This window comes from Artemia franciscana, chromosome 3 (assembly GCF_032884065.1).
Source record: "Artemia franciscana chromosome 3, ASM3288406v1, whole genome shotgun sequence".
Classification (NCBI taxonomy): domain Eukaryota; kingdom Metazoa; phylum Arthropoda; class Branchiopoda; order Anostraca; family Artemiidae; genus Artemia; species Artemia franciscana.
This window is the reverse complement of record NC_088865.1, coordinates 34,971,806-34,997,598: the sequence shown is the minus strand read 5'-3', so window position 1 is coordinate 34,997,598 and position 25,793 is coordinate 34,971,806. Positions and strand designations below refer to the sequence as shown.

Sequence of the window (25,793 nt, the reverse complement as noted above, 5' to 3'; positions counted from 1 at the left end):
TTGTTGATAGAATAACTTTTATGAAGGTTTCGTCCTTGCATGATATCCCCCTTTATATGGATCATTTTAATGGATTTTGTCTTATAAGGCCCAGGAAATGCAATGGGAGACCATGGAATTAAATGCAGAGGAAAAAACCTCCTGTAATTAAATTATGCTGATGATTTAAGCATCCTAGATGAAAGTGTTAGCAACAAGAATGAGCTTTTAGAGGTTTTGCGAGTTCAGGTGATAGAATAGATTTGAACAAAAAAAGTTTGGTAACGAAAAGATTGATCAGGTGGACAGCTTCACCTCTCTTGGTAGTATTATCAATAAAGACAGTGGGCGCCCTGAAGACGCTAAAAGTAGAATAGCTAAGGCTCAGGTTTTCTTTTCACAGTTAAAAAAAAAAGTGTGGAAGAATAGGAAGATAATTCTGCAAACCAGGAATAGAATATTGAAAGCTACAGTGTTGACAGTGGTCAAATATGGCTCGAAAGCTTGGGCGCTCCAAAAAGCGAATGAAGAATTGCTAGATGTTTCCCAGAGAAATTCCCTACAGATTGGTCTGGGCACCCGGCTGACTGACCGTATTTCAAACATTGGATTGGCGAAAAGTGTAGTTCAATCCTGCTTTCAAGGGCTATAATGGGAGAAAGGTTGAGTTTCCAAAGATTATCCTTTTTTGCCAACCATCTAGGACTAAACGGAAGGCAGGTCGTACGCGGATGGAGGGGGAGGAGGTCATAAAGAAATATTTACAGGGGAGGGAATGTCCAGGGAGTTTGTAAAGAGGGAGGCTTTGAACAGATTGAAATGGAGGAGGAACTTGCGTACCAATGTTAACCTCAGGTAACTTGATTCTAAGGTGAGTTGTTAGTAGCGGTAGCAGTAGTAGTAGTATTGATTGTTCTTACATATATTTTAACAAAATACGAAATTATTGAAAAAATCAGTGCCGGCCCGGCAGTATTACGCTTTCTGGCAATTTTCTGTGTGGAGATGTTTCAGCGAAATTATCCATGGGCTATTTTCCGCGAGTTTCCACGGAAGGGGGTATGTATGGAGTAATCAGAAATCGATAAGAGATTAAAGTTTTATTCAAATGAAAGAATGCTGAAGAGAATTTTTCAGGCGTAATTATTCGCAGGCAATTTTACAAGGAGGGGGGATTCTCAGCAAGGATGGAACTGTCTAGAGGGAGTTCGACAGGAAGAACGTGTATTTTATGTTGGATGAAATTTCAACGAAGGGATTTTCTATGAGGGAGACTGTTATCCCCTCCATATTTGAAGGGTTGTCCCCTCTATATTACCAAGCTCTTTACCCTAAAGTTTGACTGTTAGTTCTAATTTATTAAGAGCATTTACTGAAACACGAGTGCCGTTTAGTTAGAATTGGAAGCTTTTTTTAAAGTACTAACAGCTTTAGCGTAAAGAGCAAGGTAATAAGGAGGGGACAACCCTCCTTATAAGGAATAAATCCCCAAAATTAATATGCAAATTTATTATTTATTTTTCATGTATCGTGAGCCAAATTTGAACCTGGATTAGTTGAAAAACATTCGGAAATTCAACAAAACAAATGTTATGCTTCCGCATAGCATTTGTTAGGCCATTACCACAGGAGGACTGTCAGATACAATGTTTTTACTTTCTTTTTCTATTTTCTATTTATTTACTGAGGATATAAATTTACTATTATTCTTTTAAAATAATTAATTTAAAAAAATTCTTCCATAAAAAAAGTTTTTCAATCAAAAGTAATGAGCTCCATTAAGCCAAAAATGATCAGAAATAAAATCAAATAATATTCCAAGCTTATAACTACTTCAAATTACGATCAATAATTAAATGAAGCTAACAACGAACAAAAAATAACAGCAAATAGCAGAGTGAAACTCGAACAAGCAGAAATTAACGTGAATAGGGCTGATAATCTCAAAATCAGAACATAGTGTGCGCTTTACTGAAATTAGATAAAAAAAAACAAGTTTTTTAACTGCAATTAAGGAGCGACATCAAAACTTAAAACGAACAGAAATTATTCCGTAAATGAAAGGGGTTGTCCCCTCCTCAACGCCTCGCTCTTTACACTAGAGTTTGACTCTTTCTCACAACTCTACTTTTTAAAACAATAGAAAAATTGCAATTGTTTTTCGTTTTAAATTTCGTTTATTTATTGATAGCGATTTGTGGTAGTTTTATGCTTGGAAGATCATTTGAATTTATATCTGCTCATTTTTGGCTTAATGTAGCTCTTTACTTTTATTTGAAAACTAGTCTTGTGGACAATTAATTGACTAGGTTTTTTAAATTAATTTCTGTTCGTTTTTTTTATTAACCTAGTCATTTTCATTGAAAAAAAAATATTTTATATATTTACTGTTTTTTCTATAAGAATTCATAGTTTGGGCTGCTATCTGTATGTTGGAAAATCCCGAAACAAACAGTATTTTTGAATTTTGTTTTATAACTCCTTAAGTTGATATGAAAAGTAAAACTTAATATCATTCCCAAAAGATTCCATCTATGGTCTTTGACAACCTTGACACACTTGCACTCTTTTTGTACATTTAAATTGTAAGACCCGAAGTAGTAACAGTAGTAGCCCCAAAAGTTCCAATTTAATAACCCCAGTTTTTCTCGATATACTGCAGAGGTGTATATTTGGCAACAATAAACATAATGCTTTTTGATTTAGTTTAAATTAATATTTAGTTTAAAAGCATCATGGGTCGAATGTAGGGGATTTTTCTGACCAATATCCTTAAACATACAGTTGCTGGACCGTTCTACTATGCTGAATAAAATGGCTGACTCAAAATTTTGACCGTATGCGTATAGAAAATGAATGGGCTTGAGAGTTGGACTGCTTGTCCTTCAATCTCTTTTACTCTTAAAAAAGGTACTAGAACTTTTAATTTTGAATCAAATTATCTCCTTTAAAATTTCAATGAAAGTCATAGTTACTAGAGAGTGGTGTTGCCTATGTTATTGCTAATATGCCCTTTTGAAAACCTGCATGCATACAGTTTTTCGTTTAACTAAAATTCCTTCTAAAATTTCCCTAAAAGTTTTACCTTAATACCCTTAGCGTCATTAGTTACAGTAATTATAGTAGTAGTACTAAAAGTATATCCTCCTGGGACCTGCCGTCGAACCCGTTGGACGTTCCCTTCATAATTTTTTCCATCTAAGCTGAGTGAAGTTCGGTCTCGGTTATAGCAGAGCTCATAAGAAGACACTTCAAGATTCATATATGATTTTTCCCAGTTCTAAAAGAAATGAGGGTGAACTTGCAAGCAAACTCACGTGTTAGGTCTAGACGTCGAAGAATGGACCCAGGTAAGAAAACTTTGAAAAATATTTTAATACGTTTCAGTGGGCTGCAAAAATCTGGCAAGTACAACTGAGATTAGACTACCGCTCTGGGCCAAGATCATTGACAATTTTCCCATGTATCCCCATCTACTGGTCAATGTTTCTGCTTGTCCAACCGACTAGACATTCGGTCTGAACGTGGAAGTCCCACCAGTTGTACTGTTCCGTGTTTCTTTTTTTATCAAGACGTTTGAGATTCCTGCTGATCAAAATGAAGGGCCGGAAGACCAAGGCAGGGTCATTAACCCATAGGCACTACCCTATGATTGCAGTAGTCCTTTATAGCTTACTGGAGACCGCGTTAATGCCCGAAACCTTCACGTACATTATTAACAGCAGCCAATCAGAGTCGAAAAAACCAGATGACGTATTCACTCAAAGCATGGATGGGTTCATTCGCATAAGTAGTTCCAATTAAAACACCACCTTGAGAGATCTATTTATTTGGTAGTTTTTGTGTGTTGACAGGGTGGATGCATAGAACTTAGCAAACCAGGTCTTATTCTTGCTGATAATTAATCTGAATCCAGTTTTCAGTCAGCTAAATTCACCCTTTTTGCAGTTTTGGTTAAAGTTGCACTGTCATTACTGGATTACAGTGACTTAAAAGACATTAAAATTTCCAGTAAAATTACTCAAAGCATGGGTGGGCGCTTGCGCGAAAGAAGTAGTTTCAATTAAAACGCCGCCTTTAGAGGTCTATTTTTGGTAGCTTTTGTATGTTGACACGGTCGATATATGTAACTTAGCTGAACCAGGTTTTGTTCTTTTTGTTCTTGTTAATAAGTAATCTGAATCCAGCTTTTCTTCGCCTAGATTCGCCTTTTTTTACAGTTTCGATTAAAGACGCACTACCATTACTTGGTGAAGGTGACCTCAGTGACTGGGGAGACAGCAAAGATGATGAAATTCACCTTTTTTGCAGTTTCGGTTAACGATGCGCTATCATTACTTGATGAAGGTGACAACGTGACCTAGAAGACAGCAAAGATGGTGAATCTGATCGTACCTGGAATCTTTTGTTCGCTGCTACGAAGATTGAACAGCTATTATATACTGAAGAAGAGTCATTTCTTGAAACTTTGAGCATCAGAAACGTCAAAATTCTTTTTTATAACAAAAAGGAATATTGTACAGCTTCTAGCGTGCAAAACAAGCCAGGTATTCCAAGTAGTAGTGCAGGAGAGACTAGGTCTGGCAAAGAACGTCGTTTACTTAGAAAATGGACACAATCTTCCTCACTTAACGACTCCTTCCAGTATCTGCCAATGCCTTCTGATGATATTTCTCCCAGGACTAAATGGAAACCACACCAATATTTCCTTGAGTACTTTCTGGATAGTCTATTTGACAAAATGACGCTTTCCATGAACTGCCACTTCCTGAAAGAAAACCCGGGCAAATCCCTCTCGGTATCGTCTTCTGAACTGAAGGGTTTTTTAGGTAAGTCAATTATTATGAGTAATCTGAAGTTCCCGAGAATACCTATGTACTGGAGCCAGAAATGAAAAGTAATTGTTGTCTGCCAAAATATGCGTCGAGATAGATTTTTTCTAGTACGACGGAATTTAAAGTTCCTCGTTTGCGACGATGTCAAACCAGAGACAAAGACGAAAGATCGCTTGTCGAAAGTCAGGCTTCTGCTAGAAATAGTTTGTCAATGGTGTTTGAAAATGGAGGGAGAACCGTTTCTAAGTGTAGGTGAGCACATGATCTTGTATGCGGAAAGATAGAACCTGAAGCAGTATATTCCTATTGAACCCAATCCCCTCGGACTGAAGAATTTCGTATTGGCTGGATCCTAGGGTTTGGTGTAGGATTTTACGATCTACAAGGGAAAAACCACTTTCCCCCTAGACCTGCAAAGTAAGGGATTAGGAACTGCAGCTGTTCTTCACCTTTTGAGGGGGGTGAAAGAGGGCTTTTACTTCTATTTTGATAGGAATTTCACCAACATCCGGCTGTTAGAAGAGCTGTTAGCTTGCCAAAGTAATTGCAAACGGGATACTTATGAAGAATCGTCTGGAGGGTGCCCCAGTAAAAAATGAAAGGGGTCTGAAGTTTTTAGGGAGAGGTACGTCATTTAGGAGAGTACGTCATCAGGGTGATAACGTTATTGTAATAACTCAGTGGTTTCATAATAAAGCGATCTTTCTTGCCTCGAAATGTCATGCAAAAGAATTTGAAGATCCGATGTTGAGGTATGACGAAACTCTACAAAAATACATTGAGTTGTCGAGCCCTCAAGTTATCTACGAATGCCACAGGTACATGGGGGGATGTGGTTATGTGTGAGAGGACCTACAGCTCTTATGACTTAATTTCCGTACAAAAAAAAATGGACAGTCCGTGTCCTAAATTATTTATGGATCTTGCACTGTCCAACGCTTGGCTCCTGTATCTGAATAATGCAATATTGGCCAACGACAAGCACAAACAGGTACTGTAATTCAGATTTCATGTTGGAGAATACTTGTCTGTCGAAGCAAATCGTATGACGTCAAATAACTTCTTGGAGCCGGACTATGAGAATCACCTTGAAGATGAAGAGGATGAAGGTGGATCCAGTAAAAGGAGACGGCAATTTTCACTGCCAAAGCGCCATGAAACAACAATCGGTGCCAAGCATTTTCCAAGGTTTGATGACCCGTTGGCGAGAAAAAAAAACAAGATTTTTGAAAAAAGTAAGATTTAATCATGAAAGATCCGATGTTGAGGTATGACAAAACTCTACAAAAATACATTGAGTTGTCGAGCCCTCAAGTTATCTACGAATGCCACAGGTACATGGGGGGGATGTGGACATGTGTGAGAGGACCTACAGCTCTTATGACTTAATTTCCGTACAAAAAAAATGGACAGTCCGTGTCCTAAATTATTTATGGATCTTGCACTGTCCAACGCTTGGCTCATGTATCTGAATAATGCAATATTGGCCAAGGACAAGCACAAACATTCAGGTACTGTAATTCAGATTTCATGTTGGAGAATACTTGTCTGTCGAAGCAAATCGTATGACGTCAAATAACTTCTTGGAGCCGGACTATGAGAATCACCTTGAAGATGAAGAGGATGAAGGTGGATCCAGTAAAAGGAGACGGCGATTTTCACTGCCAAAGCGCCATGAAAGAACAATCGGTGCCAAGCATTTGCCAAGGTTTGATGCTACTCCGAAAAATTCAGCAAGGTGTCGCTTACCCGTTGGCGAGAAAAAAAAACAAGATTTTTGAAAAAATAAGATTTAATCATGTAACTGAAACCCATAGTCCAAACTGTTGGACAACGTCCCGCCTTCCCTCCTGAACAAAGAAATTTTTTATTGGTATTACCTTAATCTGCGAATTTTTACGTCGGGAAAATTCGAATTTCGTGAAAATCGAACACCGGGAAGTACTACAGGACGAATGAGGATACAGATAGTGCCTTCTGACTGGTTCAAAACCCCCACAACTTACTTTTATAAGTCTAACTTAATAATATAAGTTACTCTTCAGATGTTACTGTGTCACCTTTTTGAAAGTCCACATGCTCATATTTTGTTTCGATTTCGTCCAACATTCACCTAAATATTCCTTAAAAGCTCATTCAATAGATTTTATAGCATTAGAAGCAGTATGAGCATAACACCTTTGGTTTCTTCAACATCCTCTTAGAAACAAGCTGAAAGCTTTATCTTAATACTTTTAGCCTGCCTAATGTAGCTGTAGCAGCAACAGTAGTATTAGTAATAGTGTGCGCACATATTGCCTTTCGATAAGATTAGCTTCCCCTTTAAGCATTCTTCAGATACGCTATTTTGCCAGTGTGCGCGCAAGTAGCGTCTGTTGAGTTGGTTCAAAAATAACCTCACTACTATAAATGGAGTAGTGTGGTAGAAGTAGTAATATAGCTGTAGTAGTATTGATAGCACACAAATACTGCATTTCTTACTATCTCCCTCATCATTTTCTGAATTATCAAGTTAATATACATAAGTATTCCTGTTTTGCACTCTTTTGACAATCCGTATACAAATAACGTGTTTTGCTCTAGTTCAACACTCCCCTCAACATTTTCTGAAAGGCTCACCTGAATGCCCATCGTCTTCTTGGAAAGTAAAGCTCAAACATAAATAGCTTTCTCAATAACATATACTCTGTGAAATAACGAACAAGTTGCCCAGCTTAATGCCCTACCTGAGGATCGTGGGGCGTTTGAAATCCCCGGTAAAGCCTTAGTTTCGTCACAAGCTGTCTAAAGTAGAAACTATGCTGCGAAACAGCATAGTTTCCATGCTATAGCACTTAGAAATGCTAATTATACAAACGCACCCATCTCTGGTTGACCCTCCTCCTCCATTGGGTAAAGTAAAAGTGTGTAAAGTGGGAAGTGTTTTGAAGCAGAGGGAAAATTTGGAGTTGTGTAATACGAATGAAATTGTATTTTAAATACTAATTCCAGTCATCACTGGTCATTTTTGTATGGTAGGAAGTAAAAAGATAATTAAAAAACTCACGCATCCATTGATGTTAAATCCAAGATGGTTCACTTACACTTTGAAGTTTAAACTAGTCAGCTGTTTTTGAACAAAACAAAGTCCGATTTTGCTTACAGTACATTACCTACTGAGCGAAGCGTATTAGTCCATGAGCTCCGTGGGCAGCGGGGCGAAATCTGTATTCTGATTGGTTGAATTGTTATTTGATGTTTATGGCGTACTTTTTGATGATTGATTAAGCCTTGTTTGTTATCTTCCTGATGTTTCATCATCGCAACCCTATTTCCGCCAGAAATTGTGGTTGGTCAAGGGCAAGAATCTGTGGTGTTAAAAGTTGAAGTGACGATATTTTAGTTTTTTGTGAGTTTTTTTAATTACTGCATATAGCTAGATTCTGATGATTGCATTTTGTTTTTATGGCTTTATTCATTCATATTGCCCAACCCCAACATCTCTCTCGGCTTCAAAACCCTGCCCACTTTAAGCACTTTTAGTGTCATTGAAGGAGGATTTTAGAAAGCTAAAAAATGGACGCGCTTCTGTAATAATGACAAAGTAACAATATGCGATCATCAGAATCTTGCTATATGCAGTAATACGCATTTTCGACAACTTGTGACGAAACTAATGCTTTACCACATCCCCAAAGACATAATTACTGGGCCTTTCAACAATGCTGGGTAAAATAGTTCTCTTAAAGATTCGATCCGATATGCTTTTGGGAATGATAGACTTAGGGGGGGTGATTACCCTCTATTCACTTTTGACTCTTAAAAAATTCACTAAAACTTCCGACTTCCAATCAAATGAGCTCAATCTAATCTAAAGTTTATATGACCACACGTTCTACAAAAATCTTAAATGCCTCGGGGAATAACTTACAGCCCTTGTCCATGTGCTCTGGGGATCGCGTCCACCTAAAAACATTGTTATATCCTTTTTGGACTATTTTTAACAAAAAGACTTTCTCATAATCTCAATTGAATGCGTTTCGGGAAAAAGATGTTGTAAGGGAGGGGGGACTAGCTGCTCTTCATCCTTTTTCACTTTTAAAAGGGATCTAGAAATATACATTTGAAATCAAATGAGCCTCTTCTAAAGTTCAGACGACCACCTCTTCCATAAAAACCATATATAACCCTAGTGCATAACTTACAACCCTTACCCCCCAGACTCTGGGAGATTCTGTCAACCCCAAGGGCCTTATTATATGATCTTTGGACTGCTTTTGAACAAACAGCTATCTCAAAATCTCTATTGTATGCTTTTGTGGAAAATACGAAGTGGGGGGTGGCAGCCCCTAATGAATTTGACTCTTAAAAAGGGCACTAGAAAATCTGATTTTCAAATCAATGAGCCCCCTTCCTGGAGTTTATACGACTATCCTTTCAATAAAAACCTTGTATACCCTCGGTGCATAACTTACAAATTTGATCTGAGGGATGTGGGGGGAGGAGGTTGTCATCCTCAAACTCACAATTTCCAGAACTTTCAACTACACTGAGCAAAATGGCTATCTCAAAATTTTTGATTAGATGTGTTTGGAGAAATGGTGGGTGTGGAAGGGGGTTAGTAGCCCTTCAATCACTTTTGACTATTATAAAGGGCACTAGTCCTTTCAATTTCCAATCGAAAGAGCCTTTTTCAAATTTTCTACGACAACAAATTTTCGGGAAAAATATAAGTTATGGAGGGGGATATCCGCCCTCTGATAACTTTGAATCTTAAAAAGGGAACTAGAACTTCTGATTACCAATGAGCCCCATTCAAAGTTCATAAACTGTTTCTAAAAAACCTTATATGCCCCCTGGGCATAACTTACAACCCTTGCCCTAAGAGTTTTGGGAGGCTGTCATATTCAAAGACACAATTTTCGGATCTTTCAACTACGCAGATCAAAAGTGCTGTCTCAAAAGTTTGATTGAATGTGTATGGGGAAAGGGTGGGCGTGGGAGGGGGTTAGTTTCCCTCCAATCCTTTTCGATTATTCGAAAGGGCACTGGCCCTTTCAATTTCTGATTGAATGAGCCCTTTTCGAAGTTTCTACGACAACTTTTTCGATGCGAAGTGCCCTAGTCTAAAAAAAAAAAATAATAATAATACATTGTCCCCATATTCTTTATTTAGCCAGCGCTCTTGCACTGCCAATGATATATTGATCTTGAAGTAATTTATAGGTGGATTGGTAATTTTCAGTGAACTCCTTTCTTAGACACTATTAACCTTTAAGGAAAAAATGATACCAAGGGCTGTCATCCTGCAATTCATAAGCAGTTGCTGGAGGAGACAATATTGATCCACAGTGTGCATCAAGGGCATTTTAGAACTCAAGTCAACCTTAATTTTACCCATTCGATCAGGCTGTTCTAAACTTAAAGCCCATAAGAATAATAGCACAAAATACATCTATTCCAACTTAGTCGTTGTAAAAGCTAATGAAATTGGTAAAAAGTATTTAAACCTTTCAATGTCTGCAAATGTCTCTTCCATTGGAGAATCAAAAAGGCTTGCTGTAATTGGTGCTTCCCTTGCCTTGATATTTGCTGTAATTTTAATATAGCAGTAAAGTACCAAGAACAGCGGAATAACATACCTAAAATTAAGAGGATATTAAACTTTATACATTAATTCTGAATGAAAATAGTTCTATAAAAAGAAATAAAAGAACAGAAAAAACAAGCGTCATTCAAACGAAAATAAATACAACCAAACGAATTATATGAACAAAAATCATCACATTTCTTCGTTGCTGCAGTTTATCTTAGTGTGTGCGTGGGAATTGTTCTGCTTCAAAGTGCTCAGTGTAAACAAAGGTAACGCACTTGGTCTGCCTAAATAACTAGTCGTATGCTTTCAATGTAATATCTTTCTTCCCGCCAGTTCGTAAAGAAGTTGTGGTGGTAAAAACTTTGGAGGGCTCATTTGAAGGGAAATTGAAGTTTTAATTCCCGTTATAAAAATTGAAAGTGATTGGAGGGTGTTTTCATTTGTCAAAACATCAAAAAAAAAAGACTGAAAAACATTATAATAACAAAATTATTGAGCAGAATTATTAAAATGTAGATTAAGCATTTAATAAACATTCTAGCTCAGTAATTATTTATTTTTAAAGTTGTAAAAGATAAAACGTTAAAAATGAATTTGTTTTCAGTAAAGCGCAAATGTTGTTGGGGTTTTTAGAAGACATAGGGGGTGTCGGTCCTACTCCTTTTTTTGGCAGTTTCTGCTCGTTTTACCTTTGACTAATTCATTGTAACTTCTGTTTGTCTGGGGTTTCATTTGTTTGTTGATACCTGATTTATACCTATACCATGACCTATGATACCTGATATGTTTAATGTAACTTTTTACCTTTGTTTGAGAAACTACTTCTATAAAGTATTTCGTTTAAGTAATTTCTGTTCATTTTCAGTTGATATAATATTCGAGATTTTGGCTTGCTATTTTGTACAAATTTTAGTAATTGTTATATGCTTGGAGTCCATGTCAACCCCAAAGGAATGGTTATTGGTCCTTTTTACTATTTTAAACAAAATGGTTGTCTTCATAAGAAGATGTCTTTGGGGCCAATCGTACTCTCACGCTGCCTATGATACACCCTACGTATAAATGGGCAACATGCACAATTTTCGGCCCACACCCTAGGGGCTGAGAAAATCGAGTCATCTTCAGAGAAATATTTACTGAAAATTTGTCTATTTCGAACAAAATGGTTATCTTAGAATTTTGATTTTAAGTCTTACGGGCATGGTTACCAACTGTTGATTTTTTGCACCTTATGTCGCACTTCCTTGGCCGTTGTCGCATTACGTGTGACATAGAGAACCACACTATTCCATGGAACGTCCAATTTTCAAAAGAAAAATCACACAAAAGTATAACAACTTTCTGTATTTCCGTGAAAAATTGTTATAACACATGAAAAGAATACAAACTTGCCATTACAGATCTTTTTATGTTTTAATACTCAACCAAGTTGTTCAGGGAGGGAGGAGTAAAATACCGGAAAGTTTCAAGCATTTCTATTTATATTCACTTGTACAGTGAATTTGATCCAATTTAGTCCTGTGTATTAGCATGGAAGAAAGTAAGAATCAACGTCTTAATGCTAGTAGGCTACTAGTATGGCTTTTGAGGTACTAGTGTAAGCTAAGTCAGCTTGGTTATTAGGTGACTACAGACTCTAAACATTGCATATTAATGAAGGATGGGTGGAATGATGTGGTCTTTACTAGGCTATAATACAAGCATAAGAATGCCAACTCTTAAGGCTACCCTCCATTACTCTTTGAGTCATGGTTCTTATTGGGCAAACACATGCAGGGTTCATCCTAATGCCACTGTACTGGATGAAGCCAGGATTATGAGTTCATGTCCATTTGTTCTGAAAATACTTGCTAGCTTCCTTTTTAATAGATTTCAGCATGTCCAACTCCTTGATGAGAAGTGACTGATTCTCCATCACCTGTCAAATCTATGTGTACTATTGCTGAATTTATGCAGTATTGGTTTTTATAACGCAAATATTAATATTAGCCATCAGTATTTTAAATACTGATTTTAAAAGAACCAGTCCAGGATTTCTTATGCTTGGCTGCAAGAGTCATTCTCGTGTATTGTGCTCCCTGTGTGGAGCCAAGAAATTTCCCGATGCTTTTATGTGCGAGGTTCTTGTTAATGCCACAAGTACCCCTAAAATGATCAATATATTAAAAATGTTTCATGAGTTTTTCCGTGCTGAGTGTCAGCTCCCTGATCATGAGCCATATTTGTGTGCGTGACTGGTTTGCCATAAGGGGCTGATCTAGGAAAAATTCTAGTTTAGAGGGTTTCCTGTCAACTCAAAATATAGCTTGGGAAGGTATTGCCATCTTACTATGTCTACCCTTTCCTTATTTCTATGGCTCTGAAGATTGCAACCATGATACGTCTATACTTATCTGAATTCAAACAAAAACGTTATAGCCTACCTTAATTTTCAGTTTTCAATATTTTTTTTTTATTGGCTTTAGTTTTTGAAAATTCGCTTCCTACTATCTCAGTAAAATTGTAAGCCATGTCAAAGGTTTTCTCCCAAATTTGAGAAATTGACCCAGCACAAGAAAGACAATCATTTGTATTGCAACTGTACAGAAAAAGCAGTTCCCACCACAAAAGAAATCAAGAAATAAAATTAGTGTGAATTTACGAATGGATCCTGCAACGAGGAATCTTATCCCGAAATCTTAAGTTAACGCGGGCAGGGCTAAAAAATGCGCATTATATCTTGATCGTGGATGGATTGACTGACGATCCTTATCAGAAACTTCCGGTACTCGGTCACTAAATATAAGATGTCGAATTATCTGGTTCTTGAAGACTTTCTTGGACTTTTCCCTGTTGCCAATGCTACTGCAGGAAGATGTAAGAGACTGAGTCTCGAATACCTATCAAATCTAGGTATACCATTGCATAATTTGAGCTGTATTGGTTTTGACGTCAATATTAATTTATCCATCAAAAGGGACTAGCCGTGCCTTTAAAAGAACTAGTTCAGCATCCTGTTTATACTTGATTGTACAAGTCATTTTCTTTCACTGTGCTCCCTGTGTACAGTCAATAAAATGCCTGAAGGCTTAGATGTGTTTATGCGTGACTTTCTTTTTTATTTCGCAAACAGTCCGAAAAAATCGGACTGTTCTAATCAGTTCAATTTAAAATTATAGAAATTCCCACTGACAAGAGTAGGGGTAATGCCCACTATGTCTTTTTAAGACCCGAACGTCATTTGTGTTTTAGTGAAAACAATTTTTATTTCAAGCTCTGTGTTTTGTTTCTCATAGTGTCAACAAGAAAAGAAAGAAAATTACCCTAATCGCGAAAATGACTGAGAAGAACTAATGAGATATAGATTCAGAGTTTAATATGTGTTGATTTACATTCCTGAATGTCTCCACAATATCGACTTTATCAATGTTATAAAAGGGAAAACGTATAGGCATATAATGTATTACTTATGTTTTAAGTATAGAACTTCATGAACGTTCTAAAAAACGATTGTTCATCATTTACGGACTGTTTTTGCATACTTAGGGACAAAGAAGCCACCGAAGAGTGGCGTATTCACATGGGCACTATTTTCGTCAGATAGTATCTTAGCCAAAACTGTTGTTTAATGGCACAAAATATCAGAAATCAGCACTTTGCGGTAGAACAATATCTCTTATCAGCTCAAAAATGGCACCAGAGCTTTGAATTCCTGTTCGATTAGTAATCAGTTGTGTATGTATTTAATTACATTTCTAAGTTCTTAAGACATCACTTGGATAAAACTTCACAATTTTACATTCAACTCATACCTAAATACGCTATTCGTTGTCTTATTACTACTCAAGTACACAGTAAACATAAGAAATGGGCAAATCATATAATTTACAACCATTTCCCCTTGGGATGCGGGGAGGGGGTGGAGCCAACTATTGAACCTTTCGACTATTTGAACAAAATAGCTATCTAAAATTAGGACTATTGTAGAGGATTGTATATGAGGGGGGCTGGATGCCTTCCATTCACTTTTGACTCTTAAAAAGGACAATAGAAATTTCAATTCGCAGTCGAATGGGCTGAACATTCTACGACAAAGCCTTTCATACGAAGTGGCATGGGAAAAAAATAATACGTTGAAATCACATAGCTTTTTATTTGGAAGAGCTACTGAGCTGCCTATGATAAGGGGCAACAAGCAAAAATCTTTGATACAATAGGGGAAAAATTGCTGATAATTAAGGATGCACAAAAGCATGTATTTCGTTTCAAAAAACGAAATTTTTGAATTTCGTTTGCATATTCGTCAGTGAAGGTGCATTATGAGATTTTAATTTTAGTTTAAAGACTCAAAAACATTGATACTTACATTAAAAAAAAGAGGCATCGTAGGTAATATTCAATATTGTGACTACTGTGAAAGGTGCAAAGTCCAACTCCTGCTAGCTGGTTTCCAAAATATACCTGAAAAATATTAATTGATTAAAACAGAATCAGTTTATTCAAAGGGCAGAGATGTTAGAATAAAAGAAGATTGGCTCAAAACCAGCACAGCTTCTAAGAACGGGAAGAACAAAAAGGCTGATTAAGGATGATTTTCCCCCAAGGAGATTATCGATCACATATTTTCATCATAATGTTTTCCTCTGGCTCTAATCTCCAGAAAGCTGAATGAGGTGAGAGCACAATAGTTTTGGCAAAATTCTAGTTATTGCTTTGATTGAGATAGTTTTTCCTTTATTGCTTCAGAATAAACTTCAGAATAGAGCTTTAAAATTATTATCGGAATTTTATGATTCTGATGATGTTCCTGCTCATGAGCATTTTAAAAAGAATAAGTTAATGGATGTATCCCAAATTCGTGATTACCAAGTTGCGATTTTCTCGTATCAATACTTGAATCGCCTGCTCACCCCTGCTTTTGAAAATCTTTTTACTTTTAATAGAGACCGTCATGATCATAATACAAGAAAAGCTGATAACTTAACCCATGAGTTTAGGAGTACTACTCGGGCATCTTTTGTGATTCGCCATTATGGTCCCCATTTTTGGAATATTTTGCCCGAGGGTGTGAAAAATGTGCCTAGTCTTCCAGCTTTCAAGTCACAGGTAAAGAAGTTTCTTTTATCTCGTGAATAATTTTGATGCAAGGCCCGTTCCAGGTTGTCATTCTATTCAAGGCATTTCCCTGATTTACCTGCTGTTAATATTTTTTCTGTTAATTTTTTTTTCTGTCTTCTTCTTGTCTTTTTCCTCTTTCTCTTTTTTTCCTTTCTTCTTTCATCAGTTGAGTTTCTTTTGTATTGAATACCGTGATATGAATGTGGTTTTTATTAGCTGAGGGTGATAACCTCGCTTGCCCTTACAAGCTTATTGCCTTTCTTGGCAGGCGAATGGCGAATAATGTTTGTTATATCTAATATCTCATTGCAAGTACTCTGTTGAGATTTGGTAAAACGAGCACTTTTTGGGTGGTTAAGCTTCTGAGACATCAATTCGTCCATTTCCTGAGATTATATTACTTTAACCAGATTTAGTAAAGTTCAAAACTTTAAGAACGATATCCTAAAATAATCTTTCAGGGGTCATTAAATAAATAGTCATTTAATCACATATTTTCATAACAATATTTTCCTCTGGCTCTAATCTCCAGAAAGCTGAATGAGGTAATAGCACAATAGTTTTGGCAAAATTCTAGTTATTGCTTTGATTGAGATAGGTTTTCCTTTATTGCAAATACTCTGTTGCGGTTTGGTAGAACGAGCACTTTTTGGGTGGTTAAGCTTCTAAGACATCTATGTGTCTATTTCCTGAGATTATATTACTTTAATCAACTTTAGTGAAGTTCAAGACTTTAAGAACGATATCCTAAAATAATCTTTCAGGGGTCATTTGATAAATACCTTTTGTTACCGAAAAACTAGGTGACTGATACAAAATCAGTGACAATGAAGAGGTACCGACAAATATCCTTTTCATCAAAATACTACACAATGGTCATCACACTTCTAACTTTCATGGTTATATTCCGTAAATTAGGGCACAAATTGCTCCGTTATCCGCTCATCTCCCTAGGTTTACTGACTGGCAATTTTTATTTTTTTTGCTCAACCAGAAAACATTGATTGGCTGAAAACAATTCAACGTAATGACATAAAGAAGCCTCATTAAATCATCAATAACATAAACGCCTATTTTTAAAGATCGTAGGATCCTTAATATTATGAAGTATCCATAAATGTGATCAAATGCTATAACCCACAAGCCTCTTTTCCTATTCTTTACGCTAATGTCCCAACTTATTGTATATACCTATTTAACTCTCTATAAAAATCAGTCTCAATATATTTTTCTAAGTTAGGGGAGGTAAAGGTGTGAAAATCACCTCTATGGTGATCTTAATAATCTGTGGCTTCATGAACCCCATCACCAAAAAAGATTAACAGAGATCCACAAACAGCTGTTGTGTATGTAACCCTTCAAAAAATTTCCTATATGTTCCGCAAAATGATCTTTCTTCTTTAAAAGTATGTGTTTGCATGTTCAGGGACAAAGAAGCCTCATTACGGGGCGTATCCACATGGAGGCAATGTTTACTTAACATTATTTTTGACAAAATTACTGTTATGCGACACAAAATGACATAAATCAGAGCTTGACAAAAGCACAATCTCTTCTATTAACCAAAAATGGGACCAGAACTTTGAATTTCCGATTTAATGGTCCACTAATGAAAGGTATTTATGCACGTACTTCATTACATGTCTAATCACTTAAACGCCCTCTGAATTACATCTTTCCAATAGCAATTTAAGCACTTTTATGTCAATTTCAAGTTGTCTGGAAAGCGAAACAAAATCATAAACTTTGGGCTTATTGCAACAGAAAGACAGAATCTTCCAAATTAATGCAGCATATTATTACTACTGTATTGTTACTACTATATTAATACATTTTACTACTACACTAGAGTAGAAAAGTTTGCATGATAATAGCATTTCGATAAATAATTTATGTTATCGTGGTTGATGTAATTCCGTTTATTTCTTATAATCAATAAAAAATCCAAAAAGATGTTTATCAAAGAAAAGGAAAGAGGAATTTTGAGCCAAAGAGGAAAAGAAATAAACTCGTATAATATTTCAAACTTAATCCGAATAGAAATTACTACCCTTTAGCTCTACCTTTCCTCCAAAGTAGCAATTCAGTGTCCACGCCTTAACGTTACCCATTTGTTTCATTTTAATACTGTAAGCCGTACCCGAGGTGCTACGCATGCGCTATTTTGACAAACAGGCAGCATAGAAGTGCCGTCTGGGACACCTCTTTTTGACTCTCTCAAGAACTAAATTTGAATCTCCCTCGCCCAACCCTCCTTTTTTCTTGTTCTAACAGTGAATAAAAGTCTCAACTCTATCCCCTAAGTGGTTTCGGAAATACTGTAAAAATGGTACTTTGAGGATCAGAATATACATAAAGTCTTGTGATTTACCTCTCCCCCTTCTCAAGCAAAATTTGCAAATAAAATTAATCCTGCTACAATCTAGTACTCCCTCAGTGTTCAACGCTATCTTTTAAACCGTTGAAAAATTAGGTGCATATAACGTCCTTAGATAAACTCAGGTATACGTTTCATTTCCAGAGTGCCCTCTTGGGAAATTCTAAGAATCTTGACTTAGCGAACCACTCAGAGGAGCTCACTAGAAATACAACTATATAGGAACAAAATGTTTTTGGCTAATTTTAAGACCCCTTCCCGTACTCCGAGCCAACTATGTGATTCTCTTATTCTAGTAAAGTTACAGTTTCAAGTTTTCTCAAGTTTTGAGCTCATTGCACATCCAGGATAAAGAATGCCCCTCTTTTTCAATATAAACTCTATGCATGAGTAATGTGAATTTTGCATAATTTATTGCCCTTCTCCCATGGAATTTGCGGGGCAAGTCATTCCCGAAGACGATTCTTGTACCTTTCTTGAACAGAATACATATCTCAAACTTTCGTCGATGTGTTTAGAGCACCGGGAGGTGGGTAAAAAAAAATGGTACAAGAGAGGGTCTGACCGCCCTCCATTAGCTTTTGACTCATATAAAGGCCCTATAACTTTGAATTTTCTATTTCAGTTGCCAATTTCCGTTCCCAAGATATTGTATATACGGAATGTTGATAGCCTGGGTGCAAATAGAGACCTTTGATTTAGATCTACCCTTTCCAAAAGGTCAAAAATCAATATTTATTTGCCATCCATCCTCAATTTCCCCGGAAAATTTACTTAATATGCCAATCCGTCTCTGAGCTACTGAAGGTGCACCATACTGAGAACTTGGTACCATGATAGTGTCCTTCACTGCCCTACTACTTTACCGTGTGTAAAAACGCTACTTTTGTCTAATTTGGAGAAAAAAAAATCAAGTTTTTTCTTTAAAGTTTAAGCTTCAAAACCTTAGCCATTCATAAAATATTACAAATTTGCCTTTTTGACAACCTGGACGTACATAGCGACTATAAATTTATTTCATCATCCCTCAGAATATTCGCTGAAATTTTCGACCTAATAACCTTATCAGCTCCTGAGATATTGCAGATATGCCTTTTTGACAACCTGGATGCACACAGTGTCTTTTGATTTATATTAACAACCCCTTCAATATTCCCTTGAAAGCTTCAATTTAATACCCTTGGCTATTCTGAAGTACTTCCAAGCATCATAAAAGCTTATAATGCACAATATTTTTTTGTCTGTATTGGGGTGTTTAAAATCTCACTCCCCTCCCCCCACCCGAAAAAAAACAGTAAAGCCCGAGTTTTCATAATTCTATAAGTATAGGGAAATATACTGATCCAGTTTATTTGAAGCAGTCTTTCAAATCAAGTTCTTTATTCAAACCTTGAACATCACATTAAATTGTAATATTTTGCTTACTTGATGAAATGTCCCGCCACCCATTAAATACCATTGCAATTTGTACTTTTTTATACCAATCAAAGTACTGGAAAGTGATATTTGTCTTTTAAAAAAGTCATTAAAAGAATGAAAAGTTTTTGTGTCGAAGAATTTTTTACTCATAAGCTCTCTGTTTTTCTGTTATTTGGTCATATTTTGAAACCTACTAGGCTTTCAAACAGGATCCTGAGTATCTATCAACAGCCCCACTGTGAGGTTCAAAAATTATCTGTCACACAGGGAAAATTACATGAAAAGACTGAAATTTTGTAAAAAATAGAGACCTTTTCCAAAATATACCTTGAAAAGGGCATATAGACTTTTCATTCTTTTAAAGGTTTTTATCAGAGCAACTTTGCTTTTAATAAATTTTGGTCATTTTGATGTTGTAAAAATATACCCAATAAACCTTGTAAAAGGATCTTTGTCTGTATTAGTATCTATCTCAGCTTGTTCTTTATTCAGGTCTTGCATATTTCACTAGCTTTTGATTGTTTTTGAAGGATCTCATCAGCCTCTAAATTATGTTCTTTATTATGCCCTCTCATATCCATCAAGGCAAAGGAAAGTCATCTTTGTCTTTAAAAGAAAGTCTTTATGAAGACTGAGAAGTTTTTTGGTCACAGCAATTTTTACAAGGAAGTTCTCAGTTTTCTGTTGGTTGATCGTATTTACTATTGTTAACTAAAAAAACTGTTTCCACAAAACAAGTTTTTCAAAGAAAAGTAAAGAGATCCATTAAACTAAAAATGAGCAGCAATAAAGTAAAATAATCTTCCAAGCGTATAACTACGACAAATCAACATCAATAAATGAATTAAAAGCAAAACAAACAGAAATTACAATAAATAACAGACTCGAAGTCAAAACAAGCAGAAATTAACATGAGCAGGAGTGATACCCCCCCCCCACGCCTTCTGGAGACCAGAACAAAATTTGCAGTCTGCTGAAAACAAAACAAATTTTAAATCTTTTCACTTTTCAACTTTGATAAATTAAAAATTATCAAGAATTTAAAAAATAAATGTCAGTATATTTATATTAAATTATCAATCCTTATTCATTTTTTTAGTAAAAGTGTAAATTACGTTCTGGTTACAATAACCTTTACTATAATAACTGTTCTTAACAAACTGTACATTCGTACTTAAGCATAATTTATTTACAGTATTTTGTCCTGATATTTAAACGTAATTAAAAAAAACTAGTTTTTTCAAACGGAAAGTAAGGAGCAACATCAACATGAACAGACATTATTACGTATATGAGTTGTTGCCCCCTCCTCAATACCTTGCTCGTTACGCTAAAGTTTTTTTTTAATATTTAAAAAAAAAACTTGTTATTATTCTATTAAACGGCCTTTGTGTTTCAGGAGCCGTTCTTAAAGGATTGGGAAAAAAATACAAACCTTAGAGTTAAGAGTGAGGTATTGAGGAGTGAGCAACCCTTCTCATATACATAATAATTACTGTTTAATTTAAGTTCTGATGTTGCTCCTTATTTTCAGTTGAAAAACGAATTTTTTACTGAATTTCTCATTGTTTTTTGCCGAGAGATCTCGGTTTTATCGAATACTAACGAGAGATCCAGCCACCTCTAAGAAATTTCCTTCCCTTCCTATGGAAAACCCCTTCATGGAAAGTTCCTCCGACGCAAAATACCCCCACCAAGAAAATTCCCCCCGGTAGTTCCATTCTTGCTAAAACGTTTCCCCCAGGAATTTCTTGTGGAAGATTCCAGCTGAGAAATTTTCTTTGCACATTTCTTTTCAAAATGACTTTGATTTCTGATTTATTCTTTTTTTTTTGCAAATCATACTGGAAATCCCCCTCCCTGGAGCATTTTTTTCAAATCCCTCCCCCTCCCTAGTAAAAAGTTGCTCCCACAGAAAATTAACCCTGGAGAAATTATCCCGAGAAAAACTCCCCATGGAGAATTTATCCCATGGAAATTCACCCCTACCGGAAGATCCTCTAGAAAATTCCAACCCGCTGAATATTTCGCCCGAACGTTAGTCTTCAAATCTTCAATTGTAAAATTGATTCGGCACAGAGAAAGTAATACAAATAAACAGAATTCTGTATAGGAATTCTAGCAAATTCCCCGTGTTAACTTTCCCCCAGAAAGTCCGCTGCTGGGAAACTTCCCTCACCACGATAAATTCTCCCCGTGGAAAAACCTCCAGCAGAAATATCCCCCCGAATAATGTATCTATCAAACAGTTCGTGGTAACGAACTGTAGTAAGGAGCGACCCGGCTCAATAGTAAACGAAACCCTAAAAAACGGAATTTTGATACTAAGAGATACATCAAAAGAATTAGATTTTATGCTGATTTTAAATATATAAGTTTAATCAAAATTTAGTCTTTATCATCAAAATTTACGAGCCTGACAAAAATTGCCTTATTTTCGAAAATAGGAGAAACACCCCCTAAAAGTCATAGAATCTTAACGAAAATCACACCATCGCATTCAGCGTATCAGAAACCCCTATTGTAAAAGTTTGAAGCTTCTATCTACAAAAATGTGGAACTTCATATTTTTTTGTCAGAAGGCCGATCACGGGTGCCTGTTTATTTGTTTGTTTTTTGTTTTTCTTTTCCAGGAATCATCGTATCTATCGAGTGGTCCTAGAATGTCGCAAGAGGGCTCATTCTAACGGAAATGAAAATTTCTAGTGCCCTTTTCAAGTGACCAAAAAATTACAGGGCACCTAGGCCCCCTTCCACGCTCATTTTTTCCCCAAAGTCAACGGATCAAACTTTTGAGATAGCCATTTTGTTCTGCATAGTCGAAAACCATAATAACTATGTCTTTGGGATGACTTACTCCCCCACAGTCCCCGGGGAAGGACTGCAAGTTACAAACTTTGACCAGTGTTTACATACAGTAATGGTTATTGGGAAGTGTACAGACATTTTTCAGGGGGATTATTTTGGTTTTGGGGGGGGGGATTGAGAGGAGGGAACTATGTGGGAGGATCTTTCCTTGGAGGAATATGTAATGGGGAAGAGAAATTCAATGAAGGGGGCGCAGGATTTTCTAGCATTACTATAAAAAAAAAACAATGAAAAAATAAATATGAAAAAGTTTTTTCAACTGAAAGTAAGAAGCAGCAAAAACTTAAAACGAACAGAGATTATTACGCATATGAGGGGTTCATCTCCTTCAAGATACCTCGCTCTTAACGCTAAAGTATTTTTAGTAATATCAACTATTTATTCTACGGCCTTTCTGATTCAGGGGTCATTCTTAAAGAGTTGGGACAAAATTAAAGCTTTAGTGTAAAGAGTGAGGTATTAATGAGGGAACAAACCCCCTCATATACATAATAAAAATATATGAATACACAAGTTCGTTACGTAAGTTAATTCTTAAGTTACGTTAATTTTTTACTAATAAAAACGTTTGTTACAAAATAAAAGTTCTAGTTGCCTTTCCAAGTAGCCGAAAAATTGGAGGACAACTAGGCCTCCTCCCCCACCCCTTTTTTCTCAAAATCGTCTAATCAAAACTAAGAGAAAGCCATTTAGCCAAAAAAGAATTAATATACAAATTTTATTTTTAATAATTTCTGTGCGGAGAGCCATAATCAAACATGCATTAATTCAAAAAAGTTCAGAAATTAAAAAAAAATCGTTTTTTTACTTAAAGGAAGGAGCGACATTAAAACTTAAAGCGAACAGAAATTACTCCTTGTATGAAAGGGGCCGTTCCCTTCTCAACGCCCCCCTCTTTACGCTAAAGTTTTTGCTGTTTAATAAAGAAGAATTGAGAGAAAGAGTCAAACTTTAGCGTAAAGAGCGGGGCATTGAGAAGGGAACGACCCCTTTCATACACAGAGTAATTTCTGTTCGTTTTAAGTTTTAATGTAGCTCCTTACTTTCAGTTAAAAAAACTAGTGTTTTTATTTAATACTTCCCAATAACAAATGCTATATGTATACAATGGGCAAATTTCATGGCTTACAGACTTTTCCCCAGGGATTGTGCGGGCTCATGTTATCCCCAAAGACACAGTTAGTGGGTCTTTCAACTATGCGGAACAAAATGGCTATCTCAAAATTTGCCCCCAATCTATTTGGCAGTAGAACTTTTAATTTCTGTTCGAATGAGCCTTCTTTTGACATTTTAGGACTATTGATTCGATACAATCTCCCCCCTCCCCTGGGAAAAATAAACAAACAAAAAAAGCAAATAAGCATGCATCCGTGATCTTTCTTCTGACTAAAAAAATACAAAATTCCATATTTTTGTAGATAGAGCTTGAAACCTCTACAGTAAAATTATCTGCTAGACTGAATCATTCTGATGGTGTGACTTTCATTAAGATTCATTGACTCTTAGGGGTTGTTCCCCTCTTCCTCGAAAATCAGGCAAATTTTCTTACGCTTGTAACTTTCGATAAGTAGCACTAAACTTAATGAGTTTTATATGGTTTGAATCAGCATAATAAATTAATTCCTTTGATTTAGCTATTGATATAAAAACTCCCTATTTTAGAGTTTCGACTACTATTGAGCAGCATCGCTTCTTACTTACGGTCGTTAATCACAAACTGCTTGATTTGGTCAAATGTTTGGAGTCTAATACCCATTACTTCTAGTGGAATATTTAATCCAATACTGGAATCAACCCTCTAGTGAAGTATGCTTTTTCTAAGGGAAAATAACAAAATTTCTAACGTTAATAACTATTGATGGTCAACTTTAAACAATGAACTTCATATATATACAATGCCAATGAAGAGTCGATTCTTACTTTTTTTTCAAATGTAATTCCTTTGGAAGTCAGTTACTAGTGTCATGTGTCCCTCTTTACTCAAAGTCTGCTACCGTGAACTGTGTGGATTGACTGCTGTAAACTTTACTTCAAAAGAAAAAACAGTGTTTAAAAATTACAGGCTTAAGTACAGAAATTTGTTGACCCTTTCATAATTAATCTAATTCCTCCATTCAATGATGACACGTGGAACCACTACATGCTTCCCTTTAGTATAAGAGAGATCTATTGTGGGGACATGGGATAAAATATAGTCAATAGTCGAATTATAGAAAGGACATTATGTAGCAAAGAAAATGCTCAGCGAATAGAAAATAAGTGTAAGTTGCCATTTTACTCCCCTTTGGCATGTTAAATTTTCCCCTGTTGTTAAAAAGCTATATGAGAAATTTTCTCTTCTGTAGTAAAAGTTTCCTCGTTCCCTGCTTTATTCTACACAAAAGTGAACATGAATTTAATGGAAGATAATGTCTTTCTTCTGTTTAATAGCCCCATGAAAAAAAACGAATAGTAGAATATTCAAATGATGATCAATTAGAGCAATTTTTTGGCCAAAGTAAAGAAAAATATTGAAAAATTAAAATGAAAAGCATATAAAGCAAGAAACAAACGTCTTTTCCCGGAAACACATAATTCTAATGAGTGAGATTATAAAGGTCAATAATAGCATTGACTTGATAGCGATTGATCTATCTCCCATACATTACTTTTTTTTTTCTTCGATCTTTTCCTCGACCGGATAGACATAGAAACTTGGAAGGGGTCCCATTCGTTCGAAATTTGAATCTGTAGGCTGACAAAGATTGCAGGGGTAATTATCTCTCTTTTATACAGGTCACAACTCCTGGCAGTCCCACAGCACAGTTTGGCATCAGATTATGGTTTTGAGGCAGCAATGTCACTCACACTTCTCGGAAGGTCCAGAATATTTGCTTTCAGAGAGTATGAACCGTTCAGCTCTAAGGGCAAAGCCCAAGATTATTCAATTATTGATTCTTCAAGCTAACATTTTTGGAGAAAGTGCGGGCATGCTCATCTAAACAAAATCATGCAACGGAAGTAGAAATCAGGCCCATTACCTCTCAAACTCTCCTTCATCCCTTCACCATCAACTTTTCATGCAGAAAGTTATGCGTACTGTGCCTTGTTTAGATTAAATCAGGCATGAATTTCCAGTCTGAGGACGAAAACAGACTAAATCCAAGCTTTAGACCAGTGGTTTTAAAACCTATAGTACGTGTACCCCTTGGGGAAGGTAGAAGCATGTGGGGAGGCCCACCAAAAAACATCAGTAATACCGGAATCACGGAGGCGACTGAATGTTTGTAATGCCTATGTTACATTTGAAATAAAAATTTACTTTTAAGTTATGTTCCTGAAAACGTTGCAATTATTTTAAGTTTTTTAATAATGAATAGACTGGTTATTTTCTGTGCAATATATTCTTCACTTTGAAAAAAATTGACTGATTTTGGTTTAGCTACACTATCATGATTATGGACATTCTATCACACTCTGATCGAGTGATATTAACACACAATCATCCAATTATTAGGATGAGAAACGCCCATTTTGTTTACTCGCATAGTAAATAAGAATAAAATCCTCATTCGTCGAATTATCACTTGAAATGCTGATAAAGCAAGCACATTTTGCAGTCCATATTTCAGTGTTCTTTGAAGCGGATAATTCGCCTAATTAT

General features: G+C 36.0%; 1 protein-coding gene across 2 annotated transcripts in view; it reads right to left on the bottom strand.

Moving 5' to 3' along the window:
* The window catches only part of LOC136025215 (prolactin-releasing peptide receptor-like), a 173,744-nt gene that overhangs the window by 52,660 nt on the left and 95,291 nt on the right, over nt 1–25,793 (bottom strand). For both annotated transcript variants that reach the window (XM_065701033.1, XM_065701031.1), the window contains exons 5-6: nt 14,735–14,829; nt 10,304–10,435 (exon numbers count right to left, since the gene is read on the bottom strand). In XM_065701033.1, coding sequence (XP_065557105.1) covers nt 10,304–10,435; nt 14,735–14,829 — 227 coding nt within the window. The remainder of the gene's footprint in view (nt 1–10,303; nt 10,436–14,734; nt 14,830–25,793) is intronic.